Consider the following 24,381-nt stretch of genomic DNA (forward strand, 5'->3'; position numbering starts at 1 on the left):
GTTTTGATTGGTCTAATGTACAGTGAGGGAGATTTAGTGACTCACATTAAGGGCGTACGATATGGACAGACCAGCAAGGCCACTGTCAATGGAGTTCCTGGATATAACAGCAAATAGAGCAGAAAAAAACACCACAAGGTTTCCTAGAGACTCCAGACGGATGGCCAGCCATCTGTTGAGTAAACAAACATCATGCAGAAACCCACAAACATAAATATTTTGAAATGGTGCTCTATCACCTGCCAACACAAAATATGTTTAAGGTCTCCTTCCATTACTGACCTGTTTGACACAATCCACGGATAGACACTTTTCAGGTTTTCATCAATAGTTATTTCATTGTGTTTCAGAAACCGTTCCTGATGGTTGTAGGCTCTTATCACAGACAGACCCGACACAGTCTCACCAAAGTGAGAGTATATAGGAGAGCGAGACACTGAGTCCAGGCGGCGCAGCTGTCGGGACGTCGCTACATAGAAACGCTGGGAGTGGAGAGAAAACATCAAGTAAACATGGACTGAAAACTGGGACAATCCTTAAAGCAGAATAAATCATAAATCATTTTGATGGGAGAAAGCCTAAAAATCTTGAAAGTAAAAAAGATTTATAATTTAAACTTGGTGTTTCAATTGGTTTTCAGAGCAGATTGATCATTTAAAATGTAGTTCTTTTTAAACAAATACCTTTTCAGTCACACCTGCTAAAACAGGAAGGCAATAACCACATATTAAGGAAGCTAAAGAATCTGTAAAGGCACCAACTGGAAATCTCTCACAGTATTCACAGAACAAATTGTTTATTTGAGAAAAAAACACTTTTGCAGCAAAGATCATTTATGTAGTGTCACACAGTGGGAGAGTGCCATAGAGTATGTCATCAGCCAGAGGAGTCGTCTTGGTCGAGGGCTTCAGCAAACGCCAGACATCAGATGGGGATGAGATGGAGAGTGCCAGAGGGTGGACGTGCGATCATGTCCAGAAATGCTCCTCTGTTAAGTTGAACTCCAGAAAACCACCTGCTCTAGCCTTTGTCCAGTATTTTAAGGCTTTTTCTGAATGTCTTTACCGTTGGTTGTTTACTGTGCTCTGTTTAGATCAGTATATAGCCAAGTTTTTATATCACTGTTTTTGAAATACTGATTTACCTAAATGTTGTGGCTCTGCACATTTCTAAAAATGTGCTCTGGACTATTGCACCCAGTTGGTAGATCTGTTATAGGTTAGCTCGCTAATGAGCTGCCAGAGGCAGATTTTCTGCAAATGTTTGCAGCAGCAAATATATTAGTATGATTACAGGTTACAGATACTGGTCTTGATCTTGTCTCCTTCAAAGTCTTGGTGTATCCTATAAACCTGAACATAGTTTAAAATTAAAAGCTGCAAAAAAATATGATATAGGCACTTTAACTCACTTTGACTAACCTATGCATCCAAAAACATAAATAAAAAAGAATACGAAGACTTTTATGTTACTTAGAGTGTATTAAAAGAAAAACCTACAGTGGCAAATCAGTGTTAAACATAAGAAAACTTCCTGTTTTCATTCTCTTCATAACTTTGAGTTACATGTTTCAAAACAGTTGGCACTGGAGTCATATCTCTATATTAATTTGCTAAACTAAATCCAGGGTGCGCAGGCACAAAGTTCAATCATTTCAGAATAACATTTCTGAGCAGAACCTTTTAATCAACCAAGTCACAGATTATAATGTAGCAGAACACTGTGCAATACTGGTACTATTCCTAAAAGTTCAGTTACAGTCCAGACCGTTAAAAGTTCTGGTTTCTTTTTGAAATACTGATTTCTCCAAGCCAAAGAGGAGAGGACCCGTCTGGCTTGTACTGATGATAATAATGGAAGCACTTAATGATACTAAGGCAGAGAGCTTGAATGAGAAGTCACCTCAGACTGAGGACTATTTCATCATGCAGCCTCCTATCTATTGCCCAGCTATAAAGTAATACAGTGAATAGGGAGGTCAGTCAGTAACAGCAAAGGTAAGATGGTTTGTGTTCAAGACAGCTTATTTTAATCCATACTTGATGCTGGACTCTGCTATGTGCTTACAGAGCATGTTAGGCGAGGTAAGAAGTGTCTGTCAGCATTAATGGTGTATTGGTACTAACAGCGATTAATGGGTGAAACTAAGGTGCAACTAATGATGATGAACAGTCACCCAGTTTACCAAATAAAAAGATTTAAACATTTCTGTTTTAGGGCACTTGGTAGTTTACTCTTTTTCATACTGTTTCACTCTTTTCCTTGTCTGGATTTACTCACCTGTACAAAAAAGTAAACCACAGCCAAAGGAATGAGGATGAGGGTGAAGAAAGGAGTGGCCAGACAGATCACAAACAGAGTTCCCAGCACACTCAGCAGACACAAGATCCAGGAGCGGAACGATTGAGGGATCGCTTCATCTACTGTGAATATGTCCTACAGATAAAGTGTAAAGTTAATATTATCACTTAATAAATAGTTACTTATAACAACTGAGTCCAGAATAAAACTGTAAAACCTTAAAGGAGATTTACAAAGACAGAAATAAAAATAAATAAAGCCCCACCTTAGCAAATCGGTTGACAACTCTTCCAATTGGTGTAGTGTCAAAGAACAGCATGGGGACTCGGAGAATGTTGTTCAGCAGTCCCGAATGCAGAATCCGAGATGCATTAACTGAAGCATTGGCTAGGAGCAGCGTGCCAAGGAACACAAACAGACCTGTAACATAAGCAGTTATATAATGTGAATGTCCTAATCTAAAAAATTACCATCTTTTAGAAACACCTCTCCTTGAACTGCCACCTTAATTGCAAACGGCAGCAATCCCAGAACCCAGTGGTGGACACCGGCAGTAAGGGACGCTGTCAAGCTGAAGAAGGAGTCCTATCGGCTGAGGCGGCTGACGGGTACCGTGAGGCCAAGCATGCCGCAGCCCGGGCTGTGGCAGAGGCAAAAACTCGGGCCTGGGTGGAGTTCGGTGAGGCCATTGTAATGGAAATTCTTTTATTAAGTGCTCCAAAGTGTATGACCTTTAGGTTACCTCACTCCTCAGAACATCTGTGTTAGAGGAGGAAGCTGTAAAGCCATTATCAGAAGTTTAATGGTTAAAACCCATGCTTTAGGGTGATGTGTCAGGAAGTGCAGATGGGTATGTTCCTAGATAACTTTGTCACCTCTGAACCCGAGAAGGGTCTAGGTCATAAAACACAGACTCTTTGAAGTTGAGATAACACTGTCATGTTTGGTATAAATACTGTGTGTAAATGTTGATCAGGACTCTGCCTCACTGACTAACCTCGGTGACAGGGTCTTCAAATGCTTAATGCCTTTGAATAAAACTTATAAAGACTAAGTCCGGATTTTCTCTTCTTGTGAGTCAACTTCTATCCACTTTGATAAGAAAATTCCACTACACCACGGAGAAGGACTACTGGTTGGCCTCGAAGCGATTCTGGCAAACCGTCCGGAGCCTCAGGAGGGGGAACCAGTGCTTCGCCAACACTGTATACAGTGGGGGTGGGAGGCTGCTGACCTCGACTGCGGACATTGCGGTGGAAGGAGTACTTCGAGGATCTACCTCAATCCTGCCATCACGCATTCCCCGGTGGAAACAGAGGCTGGGGACTCGGGGTTGGACTCTTTCATCACCCAGGCTGAAGTCACCGAGGTGGTTAAAAAGCTCCGCAGTGGCAGGGCTTCGGGGATGGATGAGATCCGCCCTGAGTACCTCAAATCTCTGGATGTTGTGGGGCTGTCATGGTTGACACGCCTCTTCAACATTGCGTGGCGGACGGGGACAGTGCCTCTGGATTGCCAGACTGGGGTAGTGGTCCCCCTTCATAAGAACGGTGACCGGAGGGTGTGTTCCAACTACAGGGGGATCACACTCCTCAGCCTCCCTGGTAAGGTCTACGCCAGGGTATAGGAGAGGAAAGTCCGGCCGATAGTCGAACCTCGGCTTCAGGAGGAGCAGTGTGGTTTTCGTCGCGGCCGTGGAACACTGGACCAGCTCTATACCCTCTACAGGGCATTTGAGGGTTCATGGGAATTTGCCCAACCGGTCCACATGTGTTTTGTGGACCTGGAGAAAGCATTCGACTGTGTCCCTCGTGATGCCCTGTGGGGGGTGCTCCAGCAGTATGGAATCGGGGGCCCTTTATTAGGGGCCATCCGGTTCCTGTACAAGCGGAGCAGGAGTTTGGTCCGCATTGCCGGCACTAAGTCGGACCTGTTCCTGGTACATGTTGGACTTCGGCAGGCCCTTTGTCACCGGTCCTGTTCATAACTTTTATGGACAGGATTTCTAGACGCAGCCAAGGGCCGGAGGGTGTCTGGTTTGGGAACCAGTGGATTTTGCCTCTTCTTTTTGCAGATGACGTGGTCCTGCTGGCCCCCTCTAGTCAAGACCTACAGCATGCGCTGGGGCGGTTCGCAGCCGAGTGTGAAGCGGCTGGGATGAGGATCAGCTCCTCCAAGTCAGAGGCCATGGTACTCGACCGGAAAAGGGTGGCTTGTCCTCTTCAGGTTGGAGGGGAGTTCCTGCCTCAAGTGGACCAGTTCAAGTATCTCGGGGTTTTGTTCACGAGTGAGGGAAGAATGGAGCGGGAGATCGACAGACGGATCGGTGCGGCTGCCGCAGCAATGGGGGCACTGTGCCGGTCTGTTGTGGTGAAGAGAGAGCTGAGCCGAAAAGCAAAGATCTCGATTCACCAGTCGGTCTACGTTCCTACCCTCACCTATGGCCATGAACTTTGGGTCATGACCGAAAGAACGAGATCCCGGATACAAGCGGCTGAAATGAGCTTCCTCCGTAGGGTGGCCGGGCACTCCCTTAGAGATAGGGTGAGGAGCTCAACCATCCGGGAGGGGCTCTGAGTAGAGCCGCTGCTCCTCCACATCGAGAGGAGCCAGTTGAGGTGGCTTGGGCATCTATATTGGATGCCTCCTGGACACCTTCCTCGGGAGGTGTCCCGGAGGATCCCGAGGAAGTTTCTGGGGAGAGGGACGTCTGGGTGTCTCTGCTGAGTCTGCTGCCCCGGCGACCCAATCCCGGATAAGCGGAGTACGAGTACGAGTAGAAACACATCGGAGAGCAAATAATACCTACATTTTATTTTACTGGAACCATTTATTAAGATTTGAGGACACTTGGTTGTTTCAAATTTTATTGCAGTGACAGCAGTATACACTTCCACCACTGTGTTTTACCACTGGTGTGTTGTCCTTGCTCATATGCTCTGCTTTATTATCGGCTAAATGTCACTATTTAGCTAACCTATGCAGTGTAGAAATGTTCCTCTTTAAAAGGAAATGTTTTTCCTCCGGGAAAAAGGAAAAAGTCTAGCAAAGCTATACCTGTTTTCCCGAGTGTTCTATTTTAAAACATATTGACTGAGGACTGTAGTGAGATGCAATCCCAAGACACCTAGCAATTTTTGCAAAGGTTGCGTGATTTAGACACGTGCTGAACGTCTTATGAATGTCTTACTTTTTAATCATTATACTAGTTCACAGTTTAGTGTCTTTTTCAGTGGTTGCAAACCTGGGATTACAGCGCGTACAATATGCAATGTTCCCATTAAAGGGAGATTTAAAAGGTTCAATATTGCATAACACAATTTTCCTGCTACCTGACATCATTTGGAGGATAAACACAAATCAAACACTGCTATTTTGCATAGAAATGAATTAAAATAAGTGACTTCTTCTTTTAAAAAACTGCACTCTAAGATTAAAAAGGAAAATCATTAATACAAAGTCTAACATCATCAACCAAAAAGGGACTGTTTAAGTGCAAACTGTCATAACTGGCATACAAAATTAAAAAATGTTTCATCTACAGACCCTGATAACTCCCACTTCAGATCCTATCAAACACGCATGGAAAGGAAATTACATCTCTGCATGCACACCCATTAGAAGAGCTTTGAGTGACCTTTAATTTAATCTCATGTAATTTAAGATCAAACACTTGCACCTCCACAGAAATATGAAATATTCAACTTAAACTGCTTTGCTATCAAAATAGTCCAAGGTAAAACTTGTGAACCCAGCAAACAAGTAGGTGGGAGGGGATTTTGTTTTCTGTGATGCAAAATCCAGATTGAACAGTACTTGGGTGGTGTTATTATGTCCCTAAGTGGATTTCTTAAGTGCCTTAACTCTGAAAACTGAGATATTTAGTGTAAACAAACCAACTTACTGGAATCTGAAAGTTACAAAAGAAATGTGCATTTACCCTGAGCCAGTCCAAGAGCACCAAACACTCCCACCCTGGTGTCCCTCTTCCAGGAAGGGTATGTCTCGTTTTGGTAAACTACTGCATCATTGGTCCAGTCACTCAGCCACAAGTTTTGACCAATAAAGGCAACATTCTGGATGAAGTAAATGGTGAATATCCAAAAAGTATATCCCCAGCCCATGGCTCGCAGGTACTGGAGGTACATTGAGAATTTTACCTGGATGTCAACAAGAGAATACACTGAGAAAACAGGTTCTACGTTTTCAGCTACAGCTGGTTTCCTTCCATTGTTAAATAAGGTAGACCCAAAATGTATACCTGTCCTGTTTCCATAGTTTCCTTCTCTATCAGTCTTTGACCTTTCTTTGTCTCACCAGCATCTTCTGCTGGTTTTAAAGTGCTGTTTTTTCTTAATCTGAAACTGAAGAAAGGACAAAGCAGATAAAATAAAAAAACAGAAAGAGAAGAATAAATCATATGTATAACGGAAAACAATGACAGTGCACAGCACCAGTTAAAAAATTGTGGCACTGCTTAACTTTGCTTTGGTTTTTTGTATCTTCTGCTACTTTACACAACAAGGTGATCAAACCTGCTTCTATTTCCTCTTTGGCTGCGTCGGATGCTGTTTTCTCTTTTCAGAGTGAAAGAAACAGTGTCCTCTGGAGGATAGTCTGCCTGAGTCTCCACATTTTCAGGGATGACGTCTAGGTCTTCTGTATCCTGGTAAACATCTGCAAAGACATTGATCAAAAACTGACCACATGACTTCACACCATTGGAAGCTCACATGCTGCATAATTTTCTGTTATGATCAAGAACCTGGACTTTTATAGCAATGTTACAGTTAAGGGAATAATGTAATTACCTTCATTTGAACCTGTCTGATTGCTTTGCTCTTTGGCATATGTGTCCAAAAATTCAGAGAAAGCTCCTTTGCTGGCGCGGAGGCTCTGGTAGGATCCAACCTCAGAAATCTGTCCATTTACCAAAACTACGACTTCATCTACGTAAGGCAGGAAACTAACTCCATGAGTCACCAGGATACGAGTCTGCAGAGACAAAAACACATTCAATAATAACAACATATTTTCAATTTTCAGTTTTTTAGACTTTGCGCATACCAAAAGTATAGTAACATACTAGGGATAAACCTCATTAAAATCATGCCACAACAACTGTTTATGAAAATTTTAGATTACACATATGTCCTGACAATTTATTATTAACTGAACCATTTTCAAATTGTGAAAAAAAGATTTTTCTTTAGTAATTATTTAAGAGAGGTAGAGACCTTGTTTTGTAGAATTCCCTTGGGTCCAATAACTTTATCAAAGAGATGCTTTCCAACATGAGAGTCCACAGCAGACAGGGGGTCATCTAATAGAAAAATATCAGCCTGACTGTAAGCTGCTCTGGCCAAGCTGACACGCTGTTTCTGACCTCCTGAGAGGTTGATACCCTAAGAACAAAAATGAGAGGACATCACATGATAATGTAAGGTTTACAGAACCCCACACAATTTTATTTTACATCACAGTTATATGACATTTACTCAAAACTCTCATGATGACCATACACAGGTTTTTGAACTTCTAAAATCTGAACGCATGAACTTACCTTTTCTCCAATCTCAGTGAGGTCTCCTGCAGACAGCAGTTTGAGGTCTGGGCCAAGAGCACAGGCCTCTATTATGTCTTGGAACCTCATGTCTTCATAGGGAGAGCCAAACAAGATGTTATCCCGCAGAGTGGCATTTTGGATCCAGGCTTGCTGTGGTACAAATGCAAGGGAGCCCTGGGTGGAAATACAAAAGGTACATCAGGTGTAAAGCACAAGTCTCCCGAACCACACTCTTTCGTTCTGATTGTACTCCTTATTGGTATGCATTTTATAATAACATTGGGCTTTTTCCAGTAACAAGCAAATTTAACAATTTAAAAAAAAACAAGAAATGGGCAGATATAAAAATACAACCCTGCAAGAGTTTCTTAAAATGTCCCTTAGTAAGTTGCACCGTGTCCACACCTGTTTGTATCAAACGAATGTTTATGGCAATAAATCTGGATATTTCATCACTCATTCATCACAATTCATTAAAAACATTTACCATGGCCATTGGTTGCCATGGTCCTGGATTATAAGCATACTCCTCAATTTAGCAATAGGCTTTTGGTACAGATTTTGGGAAAGCTTTTCCAAAAGCGTATTGTTAGTCAGTCAGTTAGTCCCACAGCCTGATGCTACCATTATCATGCTTAACAGCTAGTACAGTGTTTTGTAGATTGGAAAGCCTTACCTCGACTCCTCCAAACATACTTATTATTTTGACCAAGTAGCTGAATCTTGTCTAAACTGTTCATAAAACGTTTCTCCCAGAATGCATTTATCCACGGTTATTTAAACTGGCTTAAACCGTTCGCACTGACAGTGGTTTCCAAGCTGTTTCCAGTTCATGGCATTCTTGAGCCTTGGTGGTTCTTGAACAACCAAACCACTTTCCTTTTATTTAAGTGTGAAAGTTTAGGTCTTATTCCAGTTTAGACTTTGGCAAAGTGGTGACATATCCACTAGTATTAGTAGATATATAGTATTTGTATGTATGTACAATTCCTTTACTTTTCTGATTGTAATCAATTGTTAAAAATGTCTTGAAAAGATTTAGCCAACTTGTGTGCATATAAAATTTTCATGAAATTCTTACTGAGTTGCTTGGGTTTTCCCTGAGATTATTTGTTTTTAAACAAGTGCTGTCAAACAAAAAACACCAAGTAGTTAGTAGTTCTTGGCCATGTCAAGTCAAAAGACAGTCTTTAACAGCAAATTTTTAAAAAGTGATGCATGATTGTATGCATTTATTTTAGCCTGTATGTACAGTTTTGACTGTGTGAGGATAGAAAACCCACAATGAATTCAAACCTTTTCAACCAATTCTATTTAATAAAAATAATTTATGTTGTGTGTTTAATTATCCAATCAAGAAAAAGAGAGGCTGTAATAAATCACTAAAATACTACAGTTTTCAGAAAACCTTATATAAATATGTTTTTCTAAGAAAATAATATGATTACCATTTTCTTTTCATACACCCTATCAAATGAATGTGCTGCATAATAATTTATTTTGTACATTCTCCAAGAATATGGCTCTCCTGTCTGAAGTTGCCACCTAGCAGAAGGATACATATTTTAGATTTCAGTACTTTAGATACCTTTAAAGAAATAAAGAAAAAGGTTACATTAAGATCAAGCCTTTATCTTCTGCTGTACCATTCTTTTGTAGCTCATTTAACCATTAAATCAAATTTACAAGGACATCTTGACCAAGATGACAGCACTTCAAGACAGCACTAAAATGCAAAGTCAAAATGTCAACAGTAATCATGATTGTCAGCATCACATTAATCTTATCTTTTTAAATAACCTTTTAATTAACAAGACATTTTTAAATATAACAGGGCCAGAAATTGCTTTTTTGTCTCATCTGATTTATAGCTTTTAACATTCTTACCTCTCAAAGATTTTGCCTTTTTCTGATTAAATTACTAAATAGATGCATTTCTTCATCATAATTTGCAGTTAAAAGAAAACGAGTATTTTCTTTTATTTGGAAAGTTTCTCTTGGCAATTTTCTGAGGCAGCCTGCTGTACTCTTTTTTTTTTCTTTCTTATTATAGACCTTTTTATCCCAGGATTTTGTCCTCAAAGACAATGATACGATGGCTAGAAATGTGTCTTTCTTTTCTAAAACCAGAAAAGCTACTAACTTATTTTAAGAGCCCACCTGGCATTAGGTGTCTTTTATTCAACTTTGTCACAAAGTTTTTATTGACTCAAGGCTACTTGGTATACCCTTCTTGTATTTATATTTTTCTGAGCAGAAAAATAACAGGGCAATACTTCACTGGACAACTCATTTTTACTAACTTAAATATTTTGTCAGGGATACAAAAATGCTGAAGAAAAAGAAGAACATCTTTAAGCATGTTGTTGTAATTTGAGAAACATTAATTGGGAAAGCATTACCTGAATGTTAACAAAACCTTTGGGACTGTGCATCTCTCCCAGGAGGGCTGACATGAGTGAGGATTTCCCTGAGCCCACAGCTCCCACTATGGCTACCAGCCGACCCGGCTTAATGTCCAGCGACACACTGGGAAACAATGACAGAATTTATGTTGTATATACTCCAAAATATACCAGCATTAAAAGTGAATTTTGTGGTCAATTGGTATCCAATACCTTCGAAACCAGATATGTGCATAAACTTTGTAAAAAGACACCAACCCGTTTTTTCTCAATGTGACAATAAATTAGGGTAAACATTTAGGTGTGTTAGCATTAAAAATGTTTTGCTAAATTGCTAAATGCCAGAATATGAAAGAAAACATATAATTTACTTTCTTTAAATCCAGTGGTATACATTCACAAAGACAACTATGCCACTAAGCCCAGATCATGATGTCAAGGTTTTGTTAGCTCCTGATAGGTTAATTTGCAACAACTGAGTTACTTGGAGGCTTACTTTTGGATGTATTTTAAGTCAATGCCCCAAACACTGTGCAATCAGGGAAATATCAAAAGAAATCAGTCAGTATACAAGGAACTGTAGAGCTCCACAAATATGGTTCATTGTTTGGTACAATTTCCAAATGGCACATTCATCAGCATAGGAATGGCATAAACAGCATAGGAATGTCCAGCAATTGTGTTTTGGTGCAAAATATATAACTTGAGAAAAAAGGTGACATCAGAAAGTAAAGAACATCCTGTAGAAATACTGAAGCAAAAACTCAAGACATCAGCTAGAACGTTTTAAGTTTGGGACAAATAGGTACAATCACCCTAAGCATACAACCAAATATTTAAGGACAATAAAGTCAATGTTTTTATGTGACCATCACAAAGACACATAGAATATGACGGCCTAAAAACCGGACTCAGTTACATCGGTTCTGTCAGCAGGAATGGGCCAATATTCCCACAAGCTATTGTGAGAAGCTTGTGGAAGGATACCCAAATCATCTGACCCAGTTCGTACAATTTAAAAGGCAATTTTACTAAATACAAAGGAAATATGTGTGAACTTCACAATTTCAAAAAGTTAAAAATAAAAAATTACCTTCTAAATATTCTGCTGTTATTCTGGCATATAGTTAATAGAACGTAAACGGGGTAATCGTAACTTATAAAAAAAAACATATTTAACATCTGGTTTCAACTGTGCACAGGAATAATTGAATAATAAACACAACACACATACTTTTTCAGTATAGGCTCAGAGTCTTTTTCCCATGCAAAGGAACCATTAGATATGCTGACAGCAGTGTCTAAGAGAAAAAAAGGGATCAATGTATATATAAAAAAAAAATGACAGATTTGCTCCACATGCAATCATCACTCCTCAGGATAGAAAAAAAATATACCAATAGATGGTTAACGTACTAAAACTAGTGTCATGATGCACAATGTCGCTGTCAAGATCATCCCCTCCCAGAAACTTCTCCAGCCTCTTCTTAGACACTGTTGTCTGAAGTGTGAAACAACAGGTAATTAGGGTTTTATTACAGCTTTGACTTGTGTCCACGCAGCAATTACAACAGTATTTACCTGCACAATGGAAGCAATGAGCATCGGCAGCATGGCCAGCGGAAATCGAAGAATGTTGAATAGAGAGATTGATGTGAAGGCTTTCTCAGGAGTTAATATGTTGTCTGAGCTCACGCCAACAAACACAGCAAATGTGGCCAGAGAAACCTGTATACAAACAATGTCGAGGCAGCATTAGCATCAAGGACCATTACAGGCTTTTTGTCCTTTTGCAAACATCTAACATGACTCACCAAAGCGGGAGCACAGGTGAAAATGAAAGTGGAGACGGAGGTGAGATAGGCAAACTTCCTCATCACATTCAGCTCTTTTCCTCTAATATCTTCAACTTGAGCCTGGAAGGACGGCTCCCACGCAAATAGCTTCAGAATCTGGTGAGAGATGGAGGATGAAGACAGTAACAAGGGTTTTGAGGGGGACTAAATAAATATAAATATGACAAAGAGGGTTCAACCATCTCCAAACAGTAACAGAAAAAGGGGACTACCTTGATTCCATTGAGCATTTCGTTCATTATTTTCAGTCTCTTGTCTTTGAACTTCATGTTTTCTATCTGAAAGCAGATATAATGTATTGCATTACTGACAACAGAAACAACAGAAATCTTAATATAAATCAGCAATCTAGAGGAGCTGTTAAACATTTATAAGATGAACATATGGGATAACCTGATAACCTAGTCGTGATAACCTAGTTGTGAGACTAAAGATCACGAGTAAGGCAGGAATCCTATACTGACTTTGACATTTACAGTTGTCAAACGTCAGCATGGTTTACACACCTGACTTTAGGTCCACACACTTGAAGGCTCTAAAAACTGCGAAAATGTATCTTACTGTTCTGGAAACTGTGAAAAGCTACAATAGAGAGGTTGAAGTGAGGGGAATAAAAGGATGTTCTCCCCTGAACCATAAGACAGGGACTCCAAGACCCAGGCAATAACACAAAGGAAGCCACAACTAAACACTGGTGATGTGTTGAAGAAGCCCATGTTGCTTCAATACTGGCCTTCAGGTAATGTGCACTGCTGGGTCTGGGTTTCTCTTCTTTGTCTGTACAATACCTCATAGATTCTTTATGGGGTATAGGGGTATTTACGTCAGGTGAATCTTCTGGCCACTAATGCACAGTGGCAATAAACCAGGTATTGGTACTGTTAGTCATGTGGAAAAGGAGCCCGGTCTTTGTTTCTCCATAAAGGTTGCCATTAAGGGTCTCATGGAGGACTAAATCATGTGCTGGCCCAACCAGCTGATGACATGTGTCTCCAAATTATACCTGACCGTGAAAACTGTACAAATAACTGTATAAGTAATTTGATTGGACACTCAACTCCAGACTTTGGGACGTTGATATCCAAATGAAATGCTACATTTAGGATTTTTTTCTGCTAAGAAGACTTTGGCCCACTGAGGAAAGGCCCAGTGTTTTTCTCACAAACCAAGGTGAAAAGATTTTGACGTTGTCTCTGATTCTGGACTGGCTTAAGAATATGAATATAATTGTTGTAGCCCTTGTCTTGGATTTGTCTGTGTGTGGTAGCTCTTGAAGCATTGACTGACCAGGCCTCTCTTGAAGTCTCTTGAAGTCTTGGACTTTGCTTTACAATTCACTCAAAGTTGGAATTATCTCCTTTGTTTGTTTATCTTTTACTACCACACTTTTTCCTTCCACTAAACATTCCAAGAATATGGTGGAATACTCTCTAAACAACCAGATTCTTTATCGGTGACCTTTTGTGGCTGTGAAGTCAGAGGTCTTCCACTTGTATAGGCCATCTTTTCTGTACTAAAAATCCTTTTAAATACTGGTATTATCTAATTTTCTAAATAGGATTTTTGTTTAGCTGTAGGACATGATCATCGAAATTAAAAAAAATAAAGGCACTAAATGAGCACTTCAAAAATATTGAAATTTATTGAGATTGACTTGTTGTATGTTGAGTGTAGAAACATTCTGTTTGTTTCACATTTGCTGACCTGGAGTTTTCTAGCCTTGTTGGCTAGCAGTCCATTAACTGGCACCATAAGCACCATTACTGCCAGCCCTGCCAGTGTTGAAGGTCCCAACTCGATCCACAAGAAAACGATGGATATGATGATCTGTAGAGGGCAGGACCACAGCAGGTGGATAAAATTGGTCACGTCATTGAAGCGCTGGGCATCTGCTGACATGAGATTCACCGTTTCCCCCACAGTTGACTCTTTACGGTTATCATTAGACATCACCAATGCCTTTGAAAGAAGATAGAAGAAAAAGGCAGATAGAGAAAAAAAAGAGCATGGTGTCACTTTATTAACATAAGAATAAAAGAAGAAAAATAATGCAGCAAAAAAAGAAAAGCAGCAATCATTTCTAATGCTGCTAAAATAATGTAGTGATATATTAACACATTGCTGTTCTCTGTGCTACCTACAGCAGGAGAAAAATCTGCTATCTCATCAAAAGAACAATAATATTCATAATTTAAATATTATGCAGTTTTGAACTTCCTGTGGAAGAATCTCGCTATCCAGCCCATGTCGAGCTGTCATTCCTGTTGTTACCTTCTTGTACACAGCTGCCATGAGGGCAGTTCGGACCTTCATCCCCAGAACAAAACATCGCTGGAAATACTGCTGCAAGAACAGAGACTGCAGAAGAGCCACCACCAACAGCAGCACTGCATACAAATATCCTTCCCAGGCATTGCTGGATTTGTCCTGGATGAAGGAGATCATCAACCTGAGCAAGAGAATAAAGAGGTTAACCGTCATCTGTGATGATTATGTGACACTCATGATGTTCTTCTATGTAAATCCTATGCTGGGGATGGGGGGTTGGTCCTTCGCCCACTGACCTGGAGTTATCAGTGGTCATTTCAACTAATCAATGAGCAGTAAATAGTTAAACTCTGCATGTTTAGATATTCATAGGGTCAGGCTACAAAACGGAAAAAACCTTTTGACCTTTTAAGACTCAAGGGGTTTTTGTGAACTATGTGTATGGAATAACATGCCCAAATCTAATTGGGTTTTTCTCAGAAATTATAAACTCTATTTAAATAATTTTTATAATTACGTTTTTTAAACATCAGTGATAATTCTGGTCTTCCTTTTCTGCTGGTGGAGTAAATCCCGGGTGTATTCTGATAAAACTTATATTTTAAAATCTGTGAGATCTCTGCTTTCAGCAGACATGCTCGGTGTGTGGAGAAGCTGTGTGATGAAAGGCTGAGACCAAGTTTTGTGGCGACACCATTTTGTGGAGTTTGTTTACTTTCTGAATCAACTGCTTGTAGTTTTAACTGTGTTTAGTGTTTGTAAAAGTGGTTTTCATTAGCTTCTAGCCAAGATTCTAACATTTCTGTGGATTTCACACGTCTATGTTTAACTAGCAGGAACATACAGCAATGACAGTAGAAACAAAAAGTTTAATTCTTCCCCCAGCACCAGGGGTGGTAGTTTAAGAGGTTAAAAACTGAAAACCTGTTTGTATGAGGCTTTAGATAGCTTAAGTGGAAGATGCACAAAGATAAAACAACTCTGGTAAAGTCAAATTAAATGCTACTGGTTAAAAACAAATGTGAAAAACTAGTTTGTGACTGAAGTGATTCTTAAAGAATAAAGAGTAAGAACACATCAAGTTAATATTTAGTTAAATATAACTGAATTTGTTTAACCTATGCTGCTATTATAACACATTCAGTGTGAATAATCTGTAAACAGTGTTGTCTACAGGGCAGTTTGAATCTTACAAGCCAAACAAAACAACTGGCAGTAGATTATTTCTACAACTTACTTCAGGAGTTGAGGACTGACAAAAGCCAGAAGGTCCTGCAGAAGTTTGAAGAAGGCAGATTCAATCAGAATCCATTTAAATGTCTTGTAAAGGGTGGTAACCAGCCATGAATTCGGATAATTAGTTTCTTCTTTCGTTTTCCCCTTTTTCTTCTTCTTCTTTTCATCCTCTTTCTTTCCTTTTTCCTCCTGATGCAAAATATGTAAGCACATTCTTTAGGAACACAACAACATATGGGGAGCACCTGGAAGAGAATCAAGGTTGTTGCTGAAAACAAAATTAATTGAGGATTAAAAACCTGGACGGTTCTTTGGTAATTTGAAGGTTCTCACCATCATCAGCACATCCTGACTCACACCTTTCCCCAGACCGTTGCTTGGAGAAGCTTCTTCCACTCCTTTGCCTCGGCTTTTGATCAGTTTATCCTTCAACTTTTTTTGATATCGGATCCGAGCTTGACCCAACTCGTACTGCATGTGATGATCGAAACGCTGGCTGATGTAGCCGGTGTTTTCTACCTCGTTCAGCTCCCACATGTCCTCCTGAACCAGGGGTTTTTTGTAGCCCTTCACCACCATGCTGGAAAAGCAAGAAGTCTTAAATTGCAGCACAAGTACAAGTTATGTTGCGCTTATGCATAAAGGTGCTATTTGAACCAGCTAATTTGCACTTTTTGGTATTGTTGTCTTTTAATTTTATTAGCCAGCACCAGCAGACTTTACATATTTACTTTTCCTCCTTAATTAAAATATTTATTTGTTGTTCCAGTTTTCTCCTGTGACATGTTGATGTATCCCTAGGCAAGATACTTAACCACAAGTAGCCTACTACTCTGTGTATTGTGTTCAATTATGTGCACATTTTTGAGTGAGATTGGGAGACTGTGGCTGTAGTGTAAAGTGCTTTGAGTGGTCAGTATGACTAGAAACCTCTGAATAAATGCAGTGCATTTATTGACCATTTACCAATACATTCATTAATTTATTTATTGCTCTAATTTCTCCTGTAGTGGTGTTGAATTTACCTGTTGATCCAATTAAACGTGATTCTGCTCAAGAATGCTGCACCAGCCTCTGGATTCTACAAAACAGACAACAGAAGACAGATGTTGATATATGCCAAGGATGTTAGGAGGGATTTAATTTATTATGGGTAAATAATCACTCTAAATATATTTCTATTGAAATAATATTGAAATAATTCTCGCCAGGTGATGGTAATGACCCATATGGTTCACACACAAAGAAAGCATAACAAATAAATCCATAAATTAGGTTATCATTGGCTGTGTGTTTGGGATCACTGTCTTGATGAAAGATCTACCTGCGTTTCACCTTCAGATTCCTATTAAGAATGTCTCAATAAATTTCCCAATTCATCCTTTCTTCAATTAAATCTCATGATAATCCAACCTCCAAACTTGGTGTTGGTATGGTGTAAGACAACATTCCCCTGGTATTTCACTGGTTTGTCAAATGTTTTAAATGCTTTAAATGAGCACCAAATCCTTCATCTTTAGCAGTGGAGTCTTGCACAGTGACTGTCCAAAGAGGCCTATGTGGTTGAGTGCATGACTTACTGTTTTCTTTAGAACAACTTTACCTGCTAATCACAGGTACATCTAATGCTTTCTGTTGTGGTCCTTGGCTCTTAGACAACTCCTAAGAATATTCTTTTGACTGCTGCTGAGGCACCTGTTCATGGACTTTTTATGGTGAAAAGATCCTCTCCATTTTAGGATTATGGCCAATAATGCTCACTAAAACATTCAGAGGTTTATAAATACATTTGTAGCCAATGCGGTTAGAATGTTTTACAGCAATAAGGTAATCTAGGTCTTCATTGTTTATGTTTTCAGAACTTATTCCCAGTTTCATTACACTTACACATATAATTCAGTCATTTATGTAGTTTTGACTTCTTTATGTGTGGAATACATTTGTTTTTACCAACAACTGGTGTGAATTCCATGTCAGCAGCCCCATTAGGAATGTCTTTACTGAGGAAAAAGTTAAGTGTTGATGGGTTGTTTTCCCCACTGTACTGTATTTCAGTATGAATTTCACAATTTTAAAGCCGAAGAAGAACAAAAAAATAACCTTTTTCACAAGCTCCTTTGCCTCAGGATGGATATCAGCCAATGCAGAGAGAATGAGTGCAATCACCTCCAGCCCAAAGGAAGTGTAGAAAAGAGAGAAACGAGGGACATCTCTAACTTCTCCCTGGGTGTAAAAAGATTTTAACGGAAAACACAAATGCTGTAGTTAATTATGTATCATTAAAATATAAAACAAATTTCCAATCTGATCTTTGGTTGATCATACCTGCTTAAGAGCTTCCCGTAGGAGGGTCTGGAAAGTGAAAATGTCACAAAGAACAAGGAGAAGCCAGAAAAGGAAAAGACTAGCAGAGTCTACTGCACTTTCCTTTCGTCTCACTCCTTCCTGACACAACAGCACAAGGATCTGAAAAAATAAACATATCAAAACACAAAACAGTGAACAATCTTTACATTTTAAACATCAGCGCACATGTGTAGATATAAAACCAAAACTTTACCCATGTGACAGTGAAGAGGACTGGGTTTGTGTAATATACAGCAGAAATTTTCTCTCCTGAGCTGTTTGGACCAAAATCTTCTAGTAATGTGACAATCAGGCCTCCAATGGCTGTTAGGAACAACAGAAGCACCACAATCTGAGGAGAGCAGAGACAGATCAGACTGATTATTCAGATGCTTCCATCTCAGCATCACAAATTAAAAAAGTTAGAGTGTTTTAAATATTCATTACCTGTTTGCAGAGGTAGAGCTTAGTCCGGTGTTTTGTATTTGCTCGTGATTTTCTGCATAAAGACATGAGGTTCCATGGAGAGCATAGCCAGAGGAACCCCAGGGGGATCCAGACCAGAACTGTCTGTTCCACACATACTGGGAGGTCTGGGTCTTCTCTCTCCACATAGGACGCATTCTGGGGTACAAAGACAAACATAATCCTAAACATGTCACTGAACATTTAAAAAATCTGATTCAGCTTTATTGTCCAGGTTAGTGCACACAAACAAGGAATTTTACTTCAGTTCCACTTTGCTCTCAATGCCAGACATTTTAAATATAAATATAGTATAAAATTTGTTGTGGAAATAAATATGTAAATATATATGTACAGTGTTTTTACAAAAGAAGAAGACAAGGTTGAATTTGTGTAAATATGCATGACATCAACCTGGGCACTCTGGGACTGTATTCATCAAAGTAACCGCCTGGGGGACGAAACGGTCTCTGTAGCGGCTGGTTTTTAACCTAAATGTAAAAGTCTAAACAGTCTGTGTCCAGCATGTGTGGGGTCTCCAGAAATGTTAGCTGACCTATTTCTAGACCTGTCCAAATCCTTGATGAAGAGAGGTTCAGCCTTGAAGCTCTTCTCTCCAGACCTGATTGTTCGTTGCGGTTTCGCCCTGTCATGTTTTGTGGCTGACCCAAACCATACATTGAGGGATATGCACAGGTATGTCTGGATAATGCCAGCATAGGAGATGAGCAGCGGCTCCTGTGGCAGGTTGTACTTCTTGAGTTGTTGCAGAAGAGCGAAGCACCGAGTCTACAATCTGTGGCACCTTCTGCCATGGATGGCAGATGTAATGAACTAGAGAACAATGACTCACAGCCATTTGCAGCCTTTGTTTACAAAACATGAAGTTGGAGAAGTTTCTATATACCTTTAAGCTGCATTTTTGGATGTCCAATTGAACTATGTTGAGTTATTTTCTAGAGAGGTCCATGAATTTAACCTTGACATTGCAGTATATATTTAAAGGAAAGACTTAAAAGTTGAAAACTCGTACTCGTCTCGTACTCGTAGTCTTCCGCTTTATCCGGGACTGAGTTGCGGGGGCAGCAGACTCAGCAGAGACGCCCAGACGTCCCTCTCCCCAGACACCTCCTCCAGCTCCTCCAGGGGCAGCCCAAGGTGTTCCCAGGCCAGCCGAGAGACATAGTCCCTCCAGCGTGTCCTGGGCCGTCCTCTGGGCCTCCTCCTGGTGGGACGTGCCTGGAACACCTCCCGCGGAAGGCGTCCAGGAGGCATCCAGTATAGATGCCCGAGCCACCTCAACTGGCTCCTCTCGATGTGGAGGAGCAGCGGCTCTACTCCGAGCTCCTCCCGGATGGCCGAGCTCCTCACCCTATCTCTTAGGGAGTGCCCGGCCACCCTACGGAGGAAGCTCATTTCAGCCGCTTGTATCCGGGATCTCGTTCTTTCGGTCATGACCCAAATTTCATGGCCATAGGTGATGGTAGGAACGTAGACCGACAGGTAAATCGAGAGCTTCGCTTTTCGGCTCAGCTCTCTCTTCACCACAACGGACCGGCACAGCGTCCCCATTACTGCGGCAGCCGCACCGATCCATCTGTCGATCTCCCGCTCCATTCTTCCCTCACTCGTGAACAAGACCCCAAGATACTTTAACTCCTCCACTTGAGGCAGGAACTCCCCTCCAACCTGAAGAGGACAAGCCACCCTTTTCCGGTCGAAAAGTTTAAAACTGAAATATCTAATTTTCGACATATATTTGCTTGGATACTTTGTTTAAATAAGTATGGCTTTTCTTTCTGTACATTATTTGTTTGTCGCTTTTAGTCTTTTTCTAAAGAAAAATTAATGCTAAAGCCTGAAGAAATGCATAACAAAGCAATTTTAATTAATGATAACAGAAATGAGTTTAGCTGCCTTGTAATGAGTTAAAAACAGTGGACCTTGACAATTTTTAAGAATTGAAAGAGTTAAAACATTTAGAAAATGTTAAAAGAGCGTGATTCAGGCACTTGAAAATAGAGCCATCTGCCATGTGAAGATATGCTTAACATGGAGAAACTAAGATCTCGGTCAGAGTTTATTTAGAGTTCTGACTTTACAGACTTGTCAGCTGAGTTTATGAGTTTATTCTCTGAACTGCAGGTGAAGGTACATATCAGGCACATACAGTACTGTGCAAATGTTTTAGGCAGGTGTGAAAAAATGCTGTAAACAGAATGCTTTCAGAAATATAAATGATTGTTTATTTTTATTAATTTACAAAATGCTATGTGAGCGAACCCAAACACACAGCCAAAGTCATTAAGAACTATCTTCAGCGTAAAGAAGAACAAGACTTACTGGAAGTGATGGTATGGCCCCCACAGAGCTCTGATTATTGAATGTGTTTGGGATTACATGAAGAGACAGAATGATGTGAGAAACATACACAGAAGATCTGTGGTCAGTTCTCCAAGATGTTTGGAACAACCTACCAGCCGAGTTCCTTCAAAAACTGTGTGCAAATGTACCTAGAAGAATTGATGCTGTTTTGAAAGCAAAGGGTGGTCACACTAAATATTGATTCGATTTAGATTTCTCTTTCCATCATTCACTGTGTGTTGTTGAGTGATGAAAATAAATGATTAATGCTTCCATTTCTGAAAGCATTCTTTGTTTACAGCATTTTTTCAAACCTGCCTAAAACTTTTGCACACTAATCTATGTTTATAAGCTGATTCAAAGTTTAAAGAGAAAAAGTCAAACAAAAAGGAAAAAAATAGTCAATATTTATAACTTTTTGTCTGATCAAGCATTAGATGTCCAGTACAAAAACAAAATTACAAGGTTCAGTGAAAAGCTGTGATTTTTAAAGTTAAACCTTACATATGTAAATTGTTTTGGAGTTTGATTACATTTTTTTAATTTAAAAAGTAAACAAATCTTTTCTCCTAACTCTGTAACATTCTTCCAGCTTTTCACCTTCGTGCTTTTAGATATTTAATAATTTATTACATAAAGTGCTATTTCTCAGGAAACTGCGCTGTAGTATGCTCAGAATTGCTTGTTATGGTATTGGATTTGTTGATTCATGCACAGGAAGAGCCTCATTACAGTCACATGTCCACAATGTGTGCACAAAGGTAAAACATGTGTTTTGCTTTACATTTACAATTTGAGAAGTTAAACACCTTTAAAATTAAATGCTTTTAGAGACTTTACTGTCATTCAATTGTTCTAAAAGTTGTAATAAAAGCTGAACTTTGTAAAGAAATATTATGAACCTTGTTTTATAAGGTTTTACAACAAACTTTATTCAATAAGATATAGATTTAAGATATAAAGATTACAGAACAGATGCCTGTGCATCAGAAGTAATGCTGATATTCATCTTGGGATGAAAAACACGACTCCTCTTTTGAACAACATCTGTTGTCTGTTAAACTCACCCAGAAGACTGACCCGCAGTACTCCTCCAGAGCTGCAGCACACATGGTCCGTTGTGTTGGCTTCACTCGCCCGCCAATGATTTGACGACCAGACTCCTCGTGCTCTCTGATCCACTGCTGCTAAGCTCCACTCAAACACTGCTACTCTCTCCTCTGTCTACCCACAGAGGAGAGACAATTTCAGGATGTGGCTGCGAGGGACTTTGATCCAGAAACCTTTGAAGCCGACCCCGCCAACCCCCCCCCCCCCAACTACAAGCAATTGCCAACTCCCTGTATGGAGAAGATACTTTACAATGACAGCAAACTGCTGAGATGCTGCTAAATGATTAAATACAATTTAAGATCTTAAAACCTTAAAGATGACCAATTCCAACTTTGCATGAGTCCACAGAAACTCCTCCACACTCATTTTTGTCTAAAGTTTAACTTTTTATGCAGATAAGCGTCTATACATTTTTAAAAAAAAGTAAACGAGCGAGAGAGAAACACTTGCGTAAGTCTGACATTGCAGTTTTTCTTGTGTTGGGGGAACAGCCTTCTAAAAAAGGAACTGTGTTTAGGAAAAGAGAGGGAGGAGATCATTATGACCACTTTCCTGTTGTGTTTCCGCTTCTCTGCATGAGAGAGAATCTGAAAAGAGACCAACTATTTTCAGCCATGATGCATAATGTAATTAAATTCTCAACTAACATGAATTGAAGAATAATGAGCCTGAAGAGATGTTTTTCGTTTTAGCCAGACTGATTAGTCACAGACGTGGGGGTGTGGTCATTGCAGAACCCTTTTACCTCATTCTGTTTTTTTAATCCTGAACAGGGAGAGGACTGGACTTCAGACCCAGAGGGCATGCTGAACATCTAGAATGTACTAGGGAGACATGTGAGATTAAGAATAGATTACCTTCCCTCTTTTGTACTCACAATGTAGACAAAAGGTGACACCAGTGAAAATCAAAAGTTGTGCTTTTTCCAAATAAAGACATTATTTATGTTTTAAATTCTGCTATTGTCAATCAGTATAAAGTAAATACAGTATATTATCAAAACATTGCTAGCCTGCCTTCACACACCAATGAACATAAGTAACATCTCATTGTTCAGGTTTAATATAATGGCTGTCCATCCCTTGCAGCAATAACTCTTCAGAGAAGGGTTTCCACCATGTTTAGGAGTGTATTTATAAGAATTTATGACCATTCTTCTAGAAGCTCATTTGTAAACTCAGACTGACGGTGGATGAGAAGGCCTGGGCCGCAGTCTAATTCATCCCGAAGATGTTCAGGTTGAGGTCATGACTCAGTGCCTTTCAGCATACCAACCTGGTACATTCAGTCTTTTAGGGGCCTAGATTTGTGCACTGTGCACAGTCATGTTGAAAGACAAACTGTTCCCAAAACCTTGGCAACTTGAAACTGTAAAAAATGTTTTGCTATGCTGAAGCATAAAGAGTTCATTTCACTGGAACTAAGGAGTCAAACTCTTAAACAAAAAAGGCCTCACACCAAAATTAACTAAACTTGACACTTGACACAATGCAGTCAGGCATGCTGCGTTCTTTTGGAAAATATCAAACACACTTTATTTGGTGGACTGCCAGACAAAGACATAATTTGTCTTTCCAGAGAACAGGTCTCCACTGCTCTAAAGTCTAGTGGTGACGTACGTTACACCACTACATCCTGCTCTTAGTTTTGCACTTGGTTATTGTAAGGTTTGGATGCAGCCACTCAACCATAAAATCCATTCCATGAAGCTCTCTGTGCACTGTTGTTGAACTAATCTCAAGGCCACAATTAAAGTTATATAGCTATTGACTCTGTAGAAAGTTGTGATCTCTACCACTATGTGCCTCACCATCCGTTGACACCGCTCTGATTTTATGTGACCAACCTCTTTGTGGCTGAATTGCTATTGTTCCAATTCACTTACAGTTTATTACAATACCCTATAGGAAACCATGTCGATAATACCACTACCAATTGTCTGCAGAAGCAGTCTGCAAGCCTAGGGGATGGATATTATGCACCTGAGTCCATGGAAGTGATTGGAACGCATGAATGCAATAATTTGGAGGACTGAATTAATACTTATGACACCTAAATGTAGATCTGTCTTGGTTCAAGCCAAGAGGAATGACAATAGTTCAATAGAGGAAAATTTAAAAAAACATTTCCTGGATTTACCCTCAATATGGTTTGAATTAACATACTTTTTTGTAACTAGACTGTTTTAAAGTTTCATAAAAAGTTTAAAAGTGGATAAAGTAGTTACACTTAACTTTTTTAAAAATAACAAAATCTAGATGTTGGCATTAGATCACAACCTAATTATAATCAGGTGTAACTTAAAGCTAAATGAATGAGTAAAAGGAATTTGATGGTGTCTTATCTTAACAGAAGAAATGTAAAGGGCAGTGCATTACATCTCAAACAAAGGATGTTTATAAGGATTTAAAAAAGAATCTATTGAGTAAAGTCTAACTAAAGAGTTTGGATTCAACAGTCA

At 39.6% G+C, this 24,381-nt stretch overlaps 1 protein-coding gene across 1 annotated transcript in view; it reads right to left on the reverse strand.

Annotated features, from left to right (window-relative positions):
- abcc2 (ATP-binding cassette, sub-family C (CFTR/MRP), member 2) overlaps positions 1–22,050 on the reverse strand; it is a 29,672-nt gene extending 7,622 nt beyond the window's left edge. Inside the window, exons 1-26 of the mRNA XM_047351721.1 lie at positions 21,875–22,050; positions 18,426–18,602; positions 18,193–18,330; positions 17,958–18,098; positions 17,733–17,855; positions 16,658–16,713; positions 15,966–16,212; positions 15,634–15,821; positions 14,400–14,577; positions 13,833–14,087; positions 12,341–12,406; positions 12,087–12,224; positions 11,854–12,000; positions 11,689–11,773; positions 11,507–11,573; positions 10,270–10,396; positions 7,865–8,041; positions 7,539–7,706; positions 7,113–7,296; positions 6,837–6,978; positions 6,563–6,665; positions 6,242–6,461; positions 2,567–2,721; positions 2,281–2,436; positions 283–482; positions 46–172 (exon numbers count right to left, since the gene is read on the reverse strand). Of these exons, the coding sequence (XP_047207677.1) occupies positions 46–172; positions 283–482; positions 2,281–2,436; positions 2,567–2,721; positions 6,242–6,461; positions 6,563–6,665; positions 6,837–6,978; positions 7,113–7,296; positions 7,539–7,706; positions 7,865–8,041; positions 10,270–10,396; positions 11,507–11,573; positions 11,689–11,773; positions 11,854–12,000; positions 12,087–12,224; positions 12,341–12,406; positions 13,833–14,087; positions 14,400–14,577; positions 15,634–15,821; positions 15,966–16,212; positions 16,658–16,713; positions 17,733–17,855; positions 17,958–18,098; positions 18,193–18,330; positions 18,426–18,602; positions 21,875–21,919 (3,810 nt within the window). The 5' untranslated portion in view covers positions 21,920–22,050. The remainder of the gene's footprint in view (positions 1–45; positions 173–282; positions 483–2,280; positions 2,437–2,566; positions 2,722–6,241; positions 6,462–6,562; positions 6,666–6,836; positions 6,979–7,112; positions 7,297–7,538; positions 7,707–7,864; positions 8,042–10,269; positions 10,397–11,506; positions 11,574–11,688; positions 11,774–11,853; positions 12,001–12,086; positions 12,225–12,340; positions 12,407–13,832; positions 14,088–14,399; positions 14,578–15,633; positions 15,822–15,965; positions 16,213–16,657; positions 16,714–17,732; positions 17,856–17,957; positions 18,099–18,192; positions 18,331–18,425; positions 18,603–21,874) is intronic.
- Between the last annotated feature and the right edge of the window lie 2,331 nt (positions 22,051–24,381).

This window comes from Girardinichthys multiradiatus, chromosome 22 (genome assembly GCF_021462225.1).
Source record: "Girardinichthys multiradiatus isolate DD_20200921_A chromosome 22, DD_fGirMul_XY1, whole genome shotgun sequence".
Taxonomy (NCBI): domain Eukaryota; kingdom Metazoa; phylum Chordata; class Actinopteri; order Cyprinodontiformes; family Goodeidae; genus Girardinichthys; species Girardinichthys multiradiatus.